Below are 17,114 nucleotides of genomic sequence, written 5' to 3' on the forward strand. Positions count from 1 at the left end.
AGGAAACTGTGTGTGTAAAAGATACAGGCTCGTGCCTGGTGATGAACGGGTTAAGGAAAGGGAGCTGGCGGGAATGTGGAGAAGGGTCTCTTCTCTGGAAGCGGGGCAGACAGCAGCAGCGGCCTGCCTCCCGGGCCTGCTGGCCGCGCCCCCCACGACGCCTGGCCCCTCGCCCTTCGCGGCTCCCCTGTTGTCTTCCCCGCGGGAACGCGCGCGCGGCCCACCAGCATTGCGGCCTCTTCCGCCTGTCCCACCCGCACGCCTCTCTCACCCGCGGAAACCTGCTCCTGTCGGCAGTCCCCGTCCACGCGTTCTGCGGTCTACTCAGAGGCCCACGGCCACGGCCCGGGCGTCCCGGCCGCTCCCTGCCCTCCCCGGTGTGTCTCACCCGCCCTGCCGCTCAGTGCAGAGGCATCTGTTTTCTCAGTGAAATTGGAAGAGATTAAACGAGGACTTCCAGAAAGCCCCCCCACCAGCTCACTGTTCATCTGGATCTGGGCCCATGCATCTGACCGCCTGTCTGCTGACCGTGGGTGAGCTGTGTGCCCGGGAAAGGTGCCCTCTGCCCGCTCAGCTCCCACCCTGCCCCGGACCCCTGCCATCAGCCTGTGAGCCCCAGCGTATCCTCTAAGAGGGCTCTCCTGACCCTGCGTCTCCTGAAGCAGTCGCCCGATGGCCTTCAGCGCTTGACTGCAGAGTCCCTCACGAGAGCAAGCCTGTGCTCCCTGCACCCCCATCCTCTGTCCACTGGGCTTTCGACCCTGCCAGGGCTTCTGACCTGCTGTGGTCCTGGCCACCGTTGGCCTCCACTTCAGCAGACCCTCTACTGACCAGTAAGCGACTCCTTCTCCCGGTACCCGTTGACTGTGGCTGCTCCTCCCAGGGTTCCTGACGCCCTAGATGGTCCCCTTCCCTCTTGGCTTCCCCCAGCCTCCCTGGCTGGCACCTCTCACTTCCCAGCCACCCAGCAGTGACTTCTCGCTGGGCTCAAACCTCGGCTCTTCTCGCCCGCACTCAGCACCTCTCTGCTCTGTCTCATCTTGGCCTGTGTCCCCTAGGACTCCAGACTGGGAGGCTCTGGACTTGACACTGCCGCTTGAAGGCCTGAGTATGTCTCAGATTAAGCTTGTCTGAAACTGGACGGTTAGCGCTCCCTCCAAAGCCTGCTCTTCCCATAGACATCCCCGCCTCGGAGAACAGCGCCTGCCTCCTTCCCTCGCTCCTGGGGGGCCGTGGAGAGGAGACCCAGTCCCTGTGGCTCCCCTCCCTGCCCGCTTCCCAGCCATGATGCCCAGTGCCCATGCCATGTGGGCAGTCTGTCCGGTGTGAGGACACGCTGGATTGCTTCTCCCCAGCGGGACTGGAGCTTTGTGTTTGCCGGTCTGCACTGAAATCCTGGCGTGAAGGGCTGTTCACGTTCTGTCGCTGATCCATGCTCTTAGAAGCCACCTTGTCTCCAGAGAGTTCTGTGTGTGTGCCTGCACACGCGCGCAAATTGTGATAAAATACGTGTAACATGAATTGAACATTTTAACCAGTTGATTGAATGGGTGACTTCAGTGGAGTCAGGCTAACAGGTGGCTTGGGGTGCCATCAGCCTTTTTCCCAGAGGAACACTCCAAAGCCTGGTGGCCTTGTAGACCTTCCCTTTTTTCTTCACTCTCCCCAGAGGTTCCAGGTCACTTGTCTGTGTGTCGTTTAAGAATCTCTTTATCCACTTTGTTTTTAGGATTTATGTTTAGGAAAGTATCTCAGACTTCCCTGGGTCTGGAGAAGGCAGGCTATGGGCCTGCCAGGTTGAGGTGGAGGCTGAAGGCCGGTCTGAGTAGTGGTGGTCTGTGTGGTCGAGGGGTCAGTGGACCCCCTCTTCTCTGGAGGGGCAGGGAGATCCTTTGTGTGGAGCCTGGAGAAGCTTGACAGGGTCAGTCTTCAGATTCTCACTCTGTTTTTTAATTTGTATTTACGTTTAGTTACTTACTCATTTAACTGTTTTCTAGGAGTTTGCAGCACTTACTAAAGAACTAAATGTATGCAGGGAGCAGCTTCTTGAAAGAGAAGAAGAAATCGCTGAGCTGAAAGCAGAAAGGAACAACACCAGGGTCAGTAGGGGGATTCTCATGTGTTGACATTCGCCCTGCGGGGGTCACCACTGGGCTCCATGTTGCTGTCTTTAAACTCTGTCTGGTTTTCAACCCATTTTCCACATTTTCCCACTGAGTGGCCCGGGGTGGATCAGTTCAGGGTTCTCATACCTTGCTTCAAATTTATGATGAGAGCTAATGTAATTTTAGTACATTTGAGGGGGGTTTCTCTTAACATTTTTGTCCACGCTTCACTTTGTGTGGGATCTTAGTTCCCCAAGTGGGGATTAAACCCATGACCCCTGCAGAAGTGTGGAGTCTTAACTACTGGGCCACCAGGGAAGTCCAGTCTAACTTTAGACTGAACTGGCGGGATTCCGACATGCCTTAGCACAGTTTTGGTCTTAGCGTGAGGCTGAGAGGAGTTATCGGCCCCAAATTCAAGGGTGAGGCTGAAGGTGCTGCTCTGGCCCCGCCCTGCAGCTGCTGCTGGAGCACCTGGAGTGCCTGGTCTCCCGGCACGAGCGGTCCCTGCGGATGACGGTGGTCAAGCGGCAGGCACAGTCCCCGGCCGGCGTGTCCAGCGAGGTGGAGGTGCTCAAGGCGCTCAAGTCGCTGTTCGAGCACCACAAGGCCCTGGACGAGAAGGTACCAGCCACCTGGCCCTCCTGGATCTGTACACTTGCTGCGTTGTTGGGTGAACGACGCACGTGTTTGTGTAACTAGTCGACTTGAAAACTAGCTCACTTGTTTGTGTAACAAGTTGAGCGTCTTGTATTCTTGTAAATAGTTTTTTCTGTAAGAAGTCAGAGTTTTATTTGGTTAAAAAGCGTTGCCTGCGTACATGCTCAGTCATGTCCGAGTCTTTGCGACCCTGTGGACTGTAGCCCCCCACTCTCCTCTCTTCACGGGACTTCCCAGGCAAGGACAGTGGAGTGGGTGGCCATCTTCTACTCCGGGGGACCTGCCTGACCCAGGAATTGAACCTGACCTCTTGTATTGGCAGGCGGATTCTTTACCACTGAGCCACCTGGGAAGCCCCCAGTTAAAAAGTATTAGTTGGCATAAATATTTCAAGATTTATTATATTCTGCATATGAATTTGCAGTTAAAAGCTGGGTAATAAAATTAATTTAGGATAACATTTTGTTCTCTCAAACTTAGAATTGAAAGCTGTTAACAAGCAGGTTTTCTTGATGTTAAGATCAATGAGAGACGTTAAAGGTGCTCTGTGGCAGTAGCGTGTATCGGGGTGAGTGTACGGTGAGAAGTGCACTGACGTGCACACACACAGCAACTCAGTGACTCGGCCCCTTTCATTTCAGGTGAGAGAGCGATTGCGAGTAGCGCTCGAAAGGTGTAGTTTGTTAGAAGAAGAACTGGGCGCCACACACAAGGAGGTGAGCCTCATCAGTCTTCGTGTAAGTTCAGTTAAGGGTTTGTCACTTTTATCCCTTCATTATAAGAAAGAATGAAGGCCGTAGTGGTGGGCATCACATGTTATTTATCTTTCTGACTGAGGACCCGCCCACCTGGGTTATTTTAATCACTGGTAAACTAGACTGTGGCTCAGAGCTGCAGGATCTCTTAAGTACCCCTTTGTCCAGGAGAAGACAAATTCTGACTCTAATCACCTGGCTCTATTTGGCATGGATAGCATCACCACATATTTTCTTTTTATGTTGTGTTTTCAGTTTAGACTTGAGTTTTTCCAAGTAGAGTTTTGCTGTGTTTACTTATTTCTTTACTCTCCTTCAATTTTTTGGTTTCAGCTGATGATTCTTAAAGAGCAGAATAACCAGAAAAAGGTACTAACGGACGGGGTGCTTGATGTAAATCACGAGCAGGAAAGCGCGCCGAGCGCCAATGGAAAGGCAAGTCCTCGGTCTCACGCTCTGTCTGGTTCTCGTCTTACCGTCCAGTCTGTGTGGGGCTGTTGGGACCTCTCACCAATGCACCATGTAGGTCTGAGCGGCCGTGAGGGTCGTGTGAGCTCCTAGAGTGCAGAAGGCAGTGTTGACCTCACCGATTGCCTGGAAGTGCTGTGTTTCCTCCCTCCCGAAACACGGCCGCCTAAGGCTTCCTTTCCCCCTTAGAGATCCTCCGACGGCTCTCTGAGCCACGAGGAAGACCTGGCCAAGGTGATGGAGCTCCAGGAAGTCATCGACAAGCAGTCGCGGGAGCAGAGCCAGATGAAGGAGCGCCTGGCAGCCCTCTCTGCCCACGTGACGGAGCTGGAGGAGGACCTGGACACGGCCAGGAAGGACCTCATCAAGTCCGAGGAAGTGAACACGAAACTGCAGCGGGACGTCCGCGAAGTGAGTGACGGCGGCCGTGTCTGTTGTCCTGCGGTGGAATGTGGGTCCCTTGTTCTCCCGGTGATCTCAGCCTTGCGGTGGCTGCGTGAGCAAGAGCAGAGCACCGGCGGGACCGCGGCCGGATGCCTCCCTGCCTCTGCGTCGTGGGCTCTGGGGCAGAAGAGGCCTGGTCCGTTGGCGGTGGAGCGACATGAGGGTGGCCTTGGCGCTGTGCCGCACCCGGGCTGTGGACTCCGCGCTTGTACCAGTTCTAGGGGCCCAGGTGTTCCTTTTTTAAAAATTCATTCATCCATTCATTCATTTATTGGCATGTAGTTGCTTTACACTGCTGTGTCAGTTTCTGCTGTACAGCAAAGTGAATCAGCAGTGTGTGTGTGTATGCACACACACACACATGTGTTCCTCTTTTTTGGATTTCCTACCCATTTGCTTCACCACAGAGCACGGAGTAGCGCTCCCTGTGCTGTACAGTAGGGCTGATTTTACACGTGCTATCAGCAGTGAGTATGTGTTACTCCCCACCCTCAGACCCTCAGGCCCGAGCTGTGTGACCATGTGGAATCATGATGTTCCTGGAGGTCATGTCTGCGGGTGTCATGAGTTATGAGAAGCTACCTAGTGGTCACTGTGAAAACAAAAGACTGCTGGGGGCTCAGGCCTCCCGCTGTGAGCCTCACCTCGCCTCTCCTTTGTACACAGACAGATAGCGCCCACCCTGCCTCCCTCCCCCGTGAGACGGTCTCAGAGAGACCCCTCCAACACGTGGTACAGCAGGCGGACTTGTTTAGTAGCTTGGTGTGAGTGATGCTGTGTGAGAACTCAAAACAGGAATATGTGCACGTGTTTGTATAACCTATTCACACTGGCAGAGTTTAATACATAGAGAATTCTGGAAAAAGTGTTTTTAAGACCTTTCAGTTTTAATGTTCAGACTTTGCCAACATTGGTTACTTAGTAACTACGGAGGGACCTGAAATGGGTTTTGAGCGGCGGACAGGAGTCGCACCAGCAGCAAGTTCTGGTCCTGGTCTGAGCGCTTCATACACGTGGTGTAACTCCGCTTCAGAAGAGTTAGGCTTGAGAAGGCTGCTTCCAGTTGTGTTTCACTCTGACCTCTCTTTCCACTCGTTAATATTCTTACTTTAATTCTGAGGAAATTGCATGAGATTTTTCCAACTTTTACCTGAGGAAACGAGCCTCAGAGCTCCCCGTTGGATCTGTTGAAGGTCCCTCCCTGTTCTAGGTCAAGGCTGCCTGTATGGTGTAGCAGACAGAGGTCCTGACTTCATGCCAGATACCTTCCCTCCTGGAATTCTTGGAATAATAGGGTAGTTTAGTATACTTTTTGTTTGCTGTTTGGGTTTATTATGTAGAAAAGAAGCTTGGTAAACCGAGTGGCCAGACAGAACGTTAAGACAGGTGGGTGGCAATCGTGGCAGATGAGACCTTTGAGGTAGGCGCGTTTTTGCTCACATCAGGGAAAACTGCCATGTCTAGGACTTTAGTCTTGAGGACACTAACTTTATGTTTGATTTGAAAGTTAGGATTTAGCCCAGCTTTTTTACTCTTAAGTGTGTCCGAGCGTTCCGTGATAACGACTTACCTTTCTCCTCTGCAATGCCCGGTGTAGGCCATGGCCCAGAAGGAGGACATGGAGGAGAGAATCACTACCCTTGAGAAACGCTACCTCGCTGCACAGCGCGAAGCCACCTCTGTGCATGACCTCAATGATAAACTTGAAAATGAAATCGCAAATAAGGATTCTATGCATCGACAGGTACTGACTGTGTCTGACTTCTGTAGCGGTGCATCACCGAGGAAGCTAAAGACCTTTTCACGAGGTTCCCACGTCGGGAATCAAGTCCCAGTGTGACGTTCTTATGACCCTAAAATACTGTGTTGAAAAGTGTGGATGTACATCATGGTAAATCAGCTGTACTGGAATGAAATACAGTTTTTAAAAATTGGGGGTGACTGCAACTTACAGGTTTGAATTATTTGGGACTTGGTTTAACCGTTTTGTGGAATTCCACTCCTGACTCTTTTGTTTTACTTGAACGTGAATTGGTTGGCTTATTAGTGTTTTTACTGAAAGAGCAGAGAGCGGCAGGGAACTTCACGGCAGCTGGCTGCCTGCTGGAAACTGGGGTCACTGTGACAAAAGGCAGGGTTAGAGCTCTGGTCTGATTAGGGTGTGCACCTCCTGTGGTTTGGTGAGCCTTACTTGCTCCTGTTCCTGTGTGGTCTCAGATAATCAGGACTTAACCAGGAGAACCAAATCTGGCTTTCAAAGCAAAGTGAGTCGGTCTGGTGTGTTGCAAAGGGTATCATTGGCCCCAACACAAAAATAAAATACTAGAAAGCCATTGAAATTTATGATGTGGAATGCTAATTAAGAGCATTACGATATACAAAGTAATGGCTGTAAAAGGCAGATCAGAAAATACCCTATACCATATGCTGTTGTTTTCTGAGAGTTTTAAAGCATGTCGTATTGTTTGTGTATGTACATAGAATAGTAACACACACAGAAGAAATAAGAAAGCTGCTTAGAAACAAATGTTAACCTCTCAGGAACCTGAGCTTATAGATAATTTAATTTTTTTTTCTTTTTTAAAAAAGAATCTGTCTAAATTTTCTACGTTGAAAGTTTTTCAGACTAATAAGATCTTTTAAAAGAATAATCATGCATTCACAAGTATCAGTTGACTGGCATTTCACCAGGCACACTCTTAGCAGGTCTGTATTTCAGAGGAGATGAAAGCCGTATTTTGGCTCACATGCCCGTGGCCATCTGTGGTCAGTAGGGTTCCCTTCAAATGATGATTCTGGTGACGTTTTAAGAAGGGTCAGTACTGAACCCTTCTTCCCTTGTCAACAAGAATGAATAAGCTTCTATAGAAAACTGATCTTTAATATACAAGAACTTTTTTTTTAAAAAAAAGACTCTTTTGGGGACGTTTAGGAAAAGCAAATACTCTGGCGGGAGGTATTCTGCCCAATGAGACTAAGCCCAGGAACACTGAGAGAAGATTTACCGTGACACAGCTGCCGAAGCAGAGCTAATCCAGTAGACACGTGCGTTCGGGTTTTGTCTCAGCGACTCTGCTCTCCCTTTGTAGACAGAGGATAAAAACCGGCAGTTGCAGGAGCGCCTGGAGCTGGCGGAGCAGAAGCTGCAGCAGACGCTGCGGAGGGCGGAGACGCTGCCCGAGGTGGAGGCTGAGCTGGCGCAGAGGGTGGCTGCGCTCTCCAAGGTGCTGCTCTGGGTCCGCGGGGCCGGGTGTGCGCAGAGGTGGCCGTGCTCTCCAAGGGGCTGCTCTGGGTCTGCGGGGTTGGGGGTGGGCGCGGGGAGGGCCTGTTCCCATGCTGTGCCACCGCGCCCCTGCTGCTCAGTCCAGGCAGGAGCGCAGACGCAGGGGTCGTGCTGCCCCTCTGAGATGGGAGCACTCCCGGAGTGTCCGACAGTCCCTGCCTCTGTGTCATCCCTACGTTAATCTCCCTCCGTTTTGTCCCGTGTTCTGTGTGTCTCCAGGACGCTTCAGCTCCGAGTCACTGCTGCTCAGAGTTCAGTCAGTCAGCAACTCAAAACCTTAGCAGGATAGTTCTTCGCAGACCCAGGAAAATCCCATTCTCTTAAGTCTTGGGGCCCCACTCCCAGCTCTCCGTCCCCGGGAGCCTGCGGGTGAGAGGCTGCCTCCCGGGGATGTGGCACTGTGGGGGGCATCATCCCCACTGCCAGCCAGCCAGCCACCCTGTTCTTCTGGCGGGAAAGGTGTTGCCCCGCGCTGCCGGTGGGCACTGGCTGGGCATGGAGAGTCGGGCAGGGCCCGTGCTGGCGCGGCTGTTGGGAGCGTTGCGCAGAGCTCAGTGAGCGGCTGAGGGGCCCTCCGGTCGCGGGCGGCCGGCCGGCGTGTCGGGTGCTCGCAGACCCTCCCAGAGCAGGGTCACTAACAGCCGCCAGGGGGCGCCCTGCTGCCTGTGATCTTCCTCTCAAGGCTTGGTTTCTCCTTTCCCCCGGCATCTCTGCTGTCCGTCCCCGGTCGGCCTTGTAGTCGGACCTTTTGTCTTCCGGAAGCTCTGCCACTAAGGAGGCTAAACTGTTCGAACTTACCTCCCAGCTTAGGAAGGTAGAACGTGTGCCTCGCGCGTCCCGCGCTTGCCGCTGCCTGCTGCCCACGCTGGCTCGGGGCTCGCCACACGTAGTCCTTCCGTCGCCCACGTGTCACACGCAAAGCCACACAGGCAGCGTGAGCAGGCGTGCGGGCGTGCCTCCCGCGAACCCGGGGCCCGTGGTCCGCATAGAGCATGGCCCGCTTGCCGCCCCTGTGGTCACAGCCCACGTGCCGTCAGGACGGGGCGCTGCGAGCGGGACTGACCCTGTTCTTGGCCGACAGGCGGAAGAGAGACACGGCAACATCGAGGAGAGGCTGCGGCAGATGGAGGCCCAGCTGGAGGAGAAGAACCAGGAGCTGCAGCGGGTGCGTGTGCTGGCGGGGAGGCTGCGTCTGGGCCGGCACCACCTTTCTCTGCCGCTCCCGTCTCTGCTTTCGAGTGTGTGCGTGTGTGGCCCCATCTGCTGACCCGGGCACCCGCCTCCTCAGGAGCAGGGCCAGAGGTGGTCGCCCATAGGCGGTGGGCAGGGGCCAGGGGACCCCCACATCCAAGGAGGCTGCTTGTTGCTCTGAGAAGCCAGTCGGGGGAGCTTCTCAGGGTACAGGTGGCCTTTAGAGTGCCCCTCAGACAAACCTGAGGTGCCAGTCCGGGGCCCATGAAGCTGCAGGCATGGCACCCATGTGTGCAGTCTGCTTGCCTCAGAGGAGGCTCCTCCTGGGCAGGAGGAGAACTGTAGCTGCGCTGCGACAGAAGGCGCGTCAGGGAAGGGTGACCATGGGGGCTCGCGTCACCGATCCTGAGAGAGGTTTCCCGGAGGGGCTGGCCACACGGTGACATGGACCATCCAGGAAATGGAAGGGCGTCCCAGGTCCAGCCTCAGGCGTCGGTGCTGTCCCCACCACACCTGTGTTCTTGGGCCTGGCCTGCAGAGCCTCAGAGGCGGGCTCCCAGGGGGCAGTGGTTCTGACTCCCATCATGAGACCCGCGGTGAGGTGCCCTCCCCGCCTCGGCAGAGAGCTCAACGTCTCCCGATCAGGGGTGCTCTTCCTTACTTTCAGAACTGCTGCTCGAGGCTGTTGAGATCGGGATGCTCTTTATGACTAAGCCAATTCAAAGTCAACTTTTATTTTGCTTTAAAAGTATTTGAATGCCGATGCCTTAATGTGGAATCTGTGACAGGTTTTATTTTCTTGGGCTCAAAAATCACTGCAGACAGTGACTGCAGCCATGAGATTAAAAAATGCTTGCTCCTTGGAAAGCTATAACAAACCTAGACAGCATATTAAAAAGTAGAAATATCACTTTGCTGACAAAGGTCCATATAGTCAAAGCTATCTTTTTTTTACAGTAGTCATATACGGATGTGAGAATTGGACCATAAAGAAGACTGAATGCTGAAGAACTGATGCTTTTGAATTGTGTTGTTGGAGAAGGCTCTGTTTTAACAGAAAATAATATGTTTTTTAATTTGTTATGATGGAAAACTTCAAACACGCCCAAAAGTGGAAGGAGCAGTATAATAAATACCCGTGACCTATCAGTTAGCTTCAGCCATTTCCAACATAGGGCCAGTCTCAAACATATCATTCTTTTGTCTTCTTTCCATTTTTTTTTTTTATACAGTAGGTCCTAAAACAGCTTTTTTTCAAACCATGAAATTGATGTTCATTTTATAAAACACAGACTTGCCCACTTTGTTTTCACATTTAAAAATTGCTTGAGGTAATTACTTCTAGTTTTTTAATATGAATTATCATAGCTGGGAAAGATTGAAGGCAGGAAGAGAGTGGATGACAGAGGATGAGATGGTGGGATGGCATCACTAACTCAATGGACATGAATTTGAGCAAGTTCTGGGGGTTGGTGATGGGCAGGGAAGCCTGGCATGCTGCAGTGCATGGGGTTACACAGTCAGACAAGACTGAGCAACTGAACTGGACTGAATATGAATTATCGTTGGAAGAAAAGCTGTGACCAACCTAGACAGCGTGTTGAAAAGCAGAGACATGACTTTGCCGTCAAAGGTCCACCTAGTTAAAGCTATGGTTTTTCCAGTAGTCATGTGTGGATGTGAGAGTTGGACCATAAAGAAGGCTGAGTGCCAAAGAATTGATGCTTTTGAACTGCGGTATCGGAGAAGACTCTTGAGAGTCCCCTGGACTTCATGGAGATCAAACCAATCAATCCTAAAGGAAATCAGTCCTGAATATTCATTGGAAGGACTGATGCTAAAGCTGAAGCTCCAATACTTTGGCCAATATTTTTTCCAATACCTGATGCGAAGAACTGACTCACTGGAAAAGACCCTGATGCTGGGAAAGATTGAGGGCAGGAGAAGGTACGACAGAGGATGAGACGGTTGGATGGCATCACCGACTCAGTGGATGTGAGTCTGAGCAACCTCTGGGGAGTAGTGAAGGGCAGGGAAGCCTGGCATGCTGCAGTCCATGGAGTCACGAAGAGTGAGACACAACTGAGCGACTGAACAACAGCAGTCATTACAAAGAAGTCAAGTGATGTCGGAAGTAAAGAAACGTGAAAGTCTATCTCCACTCTCCTTTTTCCAAAATGAATTTTCTCACCTTTTGCTTTATAAATTGAATTCATTTCACCCCCTTAATCCAGACTCAGGCTTCTGTTTACATATTGGGAAATTCCTCCACCAACATGTGTGTAAGCTGATCCCCTTTAAAGTCTGCTTGATTCTGAGTGTAAATCTGCTTGCTCCCCAAGCCCCTCCGACAGGTAATGGCTGGTGACAGTAAGGTCCCCAGGTGCTCTGCCAAACAAGCGTTGGGAGTGACCTTTGACCAGTGAAGTCCCTGCCTCCCTCTGCACCTGCCTGTCTGCTCTGGTGATGCTCGAGCCCACCAGAGGTGGCCGTGGCAGGGGACCGCCTCGGGAACCGGGGCGCAGGCCGCTCACGTCGCGGCTCCCCGGTGCTTTTACAATAATGACCGTGCTTGTGCTTGACGTTGATGAGTTTTTGTTTTCCTGTTTTAGGCAAGGCAGAGAGAAAAAATGAATGAAGAACACAATAAACGCCTATCAGATACCGTGGATAAGCTTCTGTCCGAGTCAAACGAGAGGCTTCAGCTCCATCTGAAGGAGAGAATGGCTGCTCTGGAGGATAAGGTGAGCCGGCCCCGCAGCTGCTTTACCAAGAGGCGTCTGACCCGGCCTGGCCTGGTTTGTGGGGGGAGCCGCGGGGAATCTCCAGGACAGGAGTTGGAAAGCTGTTCCCATAGAGGGCCCCACAGTGAGTGTCTTTATTGGGTACGAATAATTGAGTAGCAGTTATTTCACGCTACTCAGTAAGCGTGATGGCATCCATAGGCAGTGTGTAAAGGAACAGACATAGCCGTGTGCCCAGGTCCACCCTCACCCCTTCGTTTCTTTCTTAGAAGTTTATTTCTGGGGCTTTCCTGGCGGTCCGGTGGTTGAGAGTCTGCCTTGCAAGCTCAGGGATGCAGGTTCGATCCCTGTTTGGGGAGCTAAGATCCCGCGTGTCGCAGGGTGAGCACAACAAAGGAACCCCGCGTGATGCAGCCGAGGCCCGACGCGGCCGCATCAATAAGTTTAGTTCAGTAGCTTTTATATAACGTGATAGAAAAGATTGAATTAGCTAAAAGAAAGCATTCTCATATTCCAACTCCAGCCTTCTCTCTTTTCATTTGCTTTGGGAAATGTCTGAGAACCTCCATCAGAGCAGCTCAGTGGGCAACACTCTGGTTCAGGTTCGGTGGAAACCTGTCCCAGCTGCACCAGTGCCCTAAAGACAAGGCCCAGCACCTTCCCTGAGGTCAGCGCTTGGGCAACGCTTGTCTGAGAGAGACCAGTGGTCACTACGAGTTCTGCGGCACGTTTTCCCCCACAAAACCCAAGATGACACACACACCTCACTAGAGTCCACACAGGGAAGGCCCCTCACTTCACCCTGACCTGTGGGCCGGCCCTGAGGTGGGGATAGTTTTGTCTTGGGTTTGAAGTTTGCATGTGAAACCTGCACCAACTTCCTGAGTGATCACTGAACTGCAAAAGCTGAAAGCAAGTTTAAAGCAGTTTCACTTACCCCAAGGAGCTGGCCTCCTTGTATCTAGAAGATCAGTCCGGGAAGAAGATTGTCTGTGTACAAGTCAGTGTTAAAAGTTGTCATCTGGCCTTGTGCTAGCACTTCACGCTGGGCGTGAGGCCCACCACGCATCCCGAGGGGCTTTATGCTTTCAGACAGAAGTGTAGCTGCCCCGCGGTCCACGCGGCATCTGTAAGAATTGATACTAAAGCACTCCTTGTATCTTTTTCAGAATTCTCTCCTTCGGGAAGTTGAAAATGTGAAAAAGCAATTAGAAGAAATGCAAAACGACAAGGTACTTGAATGTCTGAATCGTTCAGAAGTTTGTTAAGAGCCGAATTGAGCTGGAATTCATCTGGACCACTGCAGATGCTTAGTGGAAGTCGAGTTACATTTTCTTTACGGCTCGTCCACTGCTGCATCGTGTACAGCGTTTCTGGTTTTGAACGTTGAATGTATTTGCATTATAGGTGGATTTAGAGTGTGTGGCCATCCTGTGTGGATCAGAATCCTGAATAGTCCTTTCCGGGTTCACTCGAAAGCTGAACAAAGCATGAGCCTTTCACGTGGACAGTACTGTCTGTCAGAAAGATAATACGAGCCACGTACACAGTCTAAAATATCCTAAAATCGAACGGGCTACTTTATGTTCTGTTTTTCACCGTGGGTCTTGAAATCTCCTGTGTGATTCCCACACCGAGCTTTGCACCGGCCTGTCTCGCACTCCGTGGCTGCACGAGGCACGTGACTGCCGTGGCCTACAGCACAGAGCTGCCGGGTTGAGTTGAGTGACCCGCAAGCTTGACCCATGTGACTTGTTTTACCAGTGAGGAAGTGAAGTGGGGTGCAGAGGAATGAGTGTGAGGAATGCCTGGGAGTGAGTGTGAGCTCCGTGGAGATGGTTTAAAGCAATGAGAGGAGCGAGGGCAACAGAGTGAGTCCTGCCCCCCCAACCCCCGCCCCAAGTCAGCTTCTCTCTGACGTCATTGCTGGTGATGGCTTGCCACGTTTCCTCCAGAAGCTTTTCTACACCTGAGATGGAACTTCCTCCTCATTATGGTTTATGAGGTTTAACATTGTTCTGAGAGTTTATACTTGCTATGGGACTCTTAGGGAACATTTTCTCAGAATTAGAATGTTGGGAGTTGATACCTACTCACGTAACCTGTTCTGCACATTTTGGTGCAAGTCATTTTACATCCGGAAAGCAAGCGCTGCAGGCTGTGTCATTTGCTGTTTCGTAGGACCAGCTGATTCTAAACCTGGAGACCCTGAGAGCCGAACTGGACCAGACGAGGCTGCGAGGGGCTCCCCTCCACCAAGGGTAGGCTGCTCCCCCGGGCAGCTCCCCTCAGTGCTGTCGAGCGTGACAAGGGCCCGTCTGGCGTGTGGACAGTATGACTGGGTGTTGCTCATGATCGCACCTCAAGGAGCCTGTAGCTTCGTGGCCAGCGAGAGGGAAGAGACAAGCATCGTTCCTTAGGGTTGAACTTGGTACCAGGGAAAGTGGTGGTCACACTATTGACAACACTCAAAACCACAGGCAGAGGTTTGGAAGTGGGGACCGACCAGTTGATGTTTGGGTGTATTCATTTGAGGGGCCTGACAGACTGTGGCACTGATGTTTCTGAAGAGTCGCAGGTTAGTGACCTGTAGTCTTTTTTACGTGAATGGAGACTGAGACGTGACTTGCTGTTGGCCGCAGTGGGAGGAATCACCTGGCTTGTGAATGAGACGAGCAGATTACTGAGCATCCTGATTTTTTCTTACTCCTGTTATAGGGGCAGTAATTCTTACTAAGTATTTAGATTTTTCTTTGGCTTCTTCATGGAAAATGGTCACAAGTGAGAGTTAAATTTTAGCAAAGGTTATTAAAGTGCTTAACTGGTGACATTCATTCATCTATAGGAAGTTGACTTCTGTTTGAATCCTGACTTAGGAGGCTGTTTGGAGCCCACACGCGTATTTCTGCATTTGTGTGCTTAGGGGATCCTAACGGTCCAGGGCCCCCGCCCAGCCTTCTTCTGGAGAAAAGGGATATCATTGCAAACAAAGACAGAGCCAGAAACTGGCCCTGTGTCTGCAAGCACGGCGGGTGGAGTTCAAGGGGAGCACGTGCCCTGCGGGACGGATGGGGGACATGGCCGGCCTTGCCCACAGAGCTCCTCCAGGGTGAGGGCCTGGTGCTGTCAGGGGGAAACCCCCTGCTCCCGGGGTGGACGAGGCGAGTGTGAGGAGAACTGTGCGGACAGTGGAGGAAGAGGAGGTGGACACGGCCTCCTGCTCTCGGGGCTTTGGGTAACGAGGAGGGCGCTGGTGCTGGGACCCGAAGGCCTGCGCGGTTGGGAGTTCAGAGGGAGAAGCCTGGTCACCAGTCCCCTGCGTGTCAGTGAGAGAGAGAGACGAGAAGAGGAGGCAGGCGCGGGGCAGGAGGGGCCACTGTCCTCTGAAGATGGGGGCCTGCAGAGGCTGGGCGAGGGAGGGGTGTCTCCAGGAGGCAGCTCTTGAGGGGTCAGTGACTCGGTGGCAAAGGTGGGGCCTCAGGGCCGGGCTTGCAGGCAGGGCAGGCTGGCTTGGGGGCGGGGGCGGGGTGGTCGGGGTAGTGGGGACTGAAGCCTGGCTCGGGGGCAGGGCGGGCTCAGTGTATTTGGCAGGACCTCCCAGTGGAATTGCTCACCTTGTCTCTGAGACCTTCTCCCGGAGGAAAGAGCCTCGGGTGAGGAGGGGGAGAGCGATGGAGGCTGCACTCCACGAGGGGACTGGGAGGTGATGGGGGGGGGTGACCCAGCCCGGAGGCGTTTGTGGCCTTCAGAGGACCCGCGAGTGTGCACGGTCCCAAGCAGGACTGTGCTGTAGCTTCCACCCGCTTCCCAAGTGTGCTGCGGTAGGAGTTGAGCAGAGAAAGGAGCGGGTCCATTAGGAGGGAGGGGAGATGGGAGGGAAGCAGGTGTGGCTTGGGGAGATTCCAGACTTGCGTCTCCTGGGAAACACCTGTGCAGCTCAGCTCCGAGCTGTGGGTCTGAGGGCTGTGTGCCATGGGCTGTCTGAGGCGCTGTGAGAAGTGCTGAGAGCGGTGCAGACAGTGTTCCAGGGAGACAGGTGATTGTGGTCCGTGGACGTCATGCGGGAGATGGAGGGCAGAGCAGGCACGGGTCGGAGGTGGTGTGGGTGCCCAGGAGCCAGCGGAGCAGGTGCAGGCCCGCCCCAGGACCTGAGGGCAGGCTCCACGGGGGACCGAGGCCCCGAACGCTGGGCAGCCAGCCATACCCTCGCCTTAGCACTGCCTTCTCCACGGGAGCTTCCCAGCTGGCGGCGCTGAGACCTGAGTATTCGCAGGGCAGCGGGCGGCCTGCTGCTGCTGTTGGAGCCAGGAGGGCAGAGCCCGCCCCGGGGCCCCCTTTTCTGTGAAATTGCTAATTTTCCAAATCGACAGGCTCTGGCTTGACTGACAGAGTGAGCTCTCTTTTCTCCTAACATCATTCTTCTTTCCCGTGTGTTCCAGCCGACCACACCTGGGCAGTGTCCCGGACTTCAGGTTCCCTGTGGCTGACGGGCCAGCAGACTCCTTCAGCGGCGCAGCGGTCCTGCGGCGCCCCCAGAAAGGCCGGCTGGCAGCGCTGCGCGACGAGCCGTCCAAGGCGAGGACCCCCCCGCCCCCCGCCCCCCGCCCGTCCCTGGTGGGCACTTTGTGAGGCCTCTGCCCCCTCACACTGTGGTCCTGACGTGGTTTTGGAACCAAGTGTTGATAGATTGCTTTACGTCTTCCCATTTTTGTTTTTCTGACTCAGAGTTTACTTTTAAGGCTTTTTTTTTTTTTTTTAAAGAACCAATTGATAACGTGTGGCTTCCTGTGAGGCCCGGCACAGTACTAATTAGCAGTTTTGAAATCATCCTATGAGTGAATGGATCCACACATGCCTCATGTTTTAGTGAGAAGATTCTTGTTGGAAGTTTCAGTTCAGTTCAGTCGCTCAGTCGTGTCCGACTCTTTGCGACCCCATGAATCGAAGCACGCCAGGCCTCCCTGTCCATCACCAACTCCCGGAGTTCACTCAGACTCACGTCCATCGAGTCGGTGATGCCATCCAGCCATCTCATCCTCTGTCGTCCCCTTCTCCTCCTGCCCCCAATCCCTCCCAGCATCAGAGTCTTTTCCAATGAGTCAGCTCTTCACATGAGGTGGCCAAAGTACTGGAGTTTCAGCTTCAGCATCGTTCCCTCCAGAGAAATCCCAGGGCTGATCTCCTTCAGCGTGGACTGGTTTGAGCACCTTCGTATTTTCGCCTTGTTCATGGCGTGTGTTTTTTCATGTCTCTGTGTTCTGAGCTTCCACATTCAGTGGGCAGCTAGTTTAGGCCAGACATTGTTGGAACTAGGACCCCCGCAGGGACTTAAAATCCGTGTGCGTTCTTCATCCACTGCTACGTGACGAATCACTGCAGAGCTTAGTGACTGCACAGGGAGCAGCTCACAGTCCCCAGTGCCTGTGCATTGTCGCAGGCGGGCCTGACTCAGGGCCTCCTGAGG

General features: G+C 53.1%; 1 protein-coding gene across 8 annotated transcripts in view; it reads left to right on the forward strand.

The window, feature by feature from the left end:
* PPFIA1 (PTPRF interacting protein alpha 1) overlaps positions 1-17,114 on the forward strand; it is a 78,169-nt gene that overhangs the window by 30,251 nt on the left and 30,804 nt on the right. For 5 of the 8 annotated variants that reach the window (XM_070782775.1, XM_070782773.1, XM_070782774.1 and 2 more), the window contains exons 3-15: positions 1,998-2,099; positions 2,565-2,729; positions 3,407-3,481; positions 3,854-3,955; positions 4,178-4,399; positions 6,030-6,176; positions 7,522-7,656; positions 8,455-8,529; positions 8,797-8,880; positions 11,519-11,650; positions 12,820-12,882; positions 13,832-13,911; positions 16,090-16,225. In XM_070782775.1, the coding sequence (XP_070638876.1) occupies positions 1,998-2,099; positions 2,565-2,729; positions 3,407-3,481; positions 3,854-3,955; positions 4,178-4,399; positions 6,030-6,176; positions 7,522-7,656; positions 8,455-8,529; positions 8,797-8,880; positions 11,519-11,650; positions 12,820-12,882; positions 13,832-13,911; positions 16,090-16,225 (1,518 nt within the window). The remainder of the gene's footprint in view (positions 1-1,997; positions 2,100-2,564; positions 2,730-3,406; positions 3,482-3,853; positions 3,956-4,177; positions 4,400-6,029; positions 6,177-7,521; positions 7,657-8,454; positions 8,530-8,796; positions 8,881-11,518; positions 11,651-12,819; positions 12,883-13,831; positions 13,912-16,089; positions 16,226-17,114) is intronic. The other 3 variants (XM_070782776.1, XM_070782781.1, XM_070782780.1) reach the window with 1 other exon arrangement.

This window comes from Bos indicus, chromosome 29 (genome assembly GCF_029378745.1).
Source record: "Bos indicus isolate NIAB-ARS_2022 breed Sahiwal x Tharparkar chromosome 29, NIAB-ARS_B.indTharparkar_mat_pri_1.0, whole genome shotgun sequence".
In the NCBI taxonomy this organism is placed as follows: Eukaryota; Metazoa; Chordata; class Mammalia; order Artiodactyla; family Bovidae; genus Bos; species Bos indicus.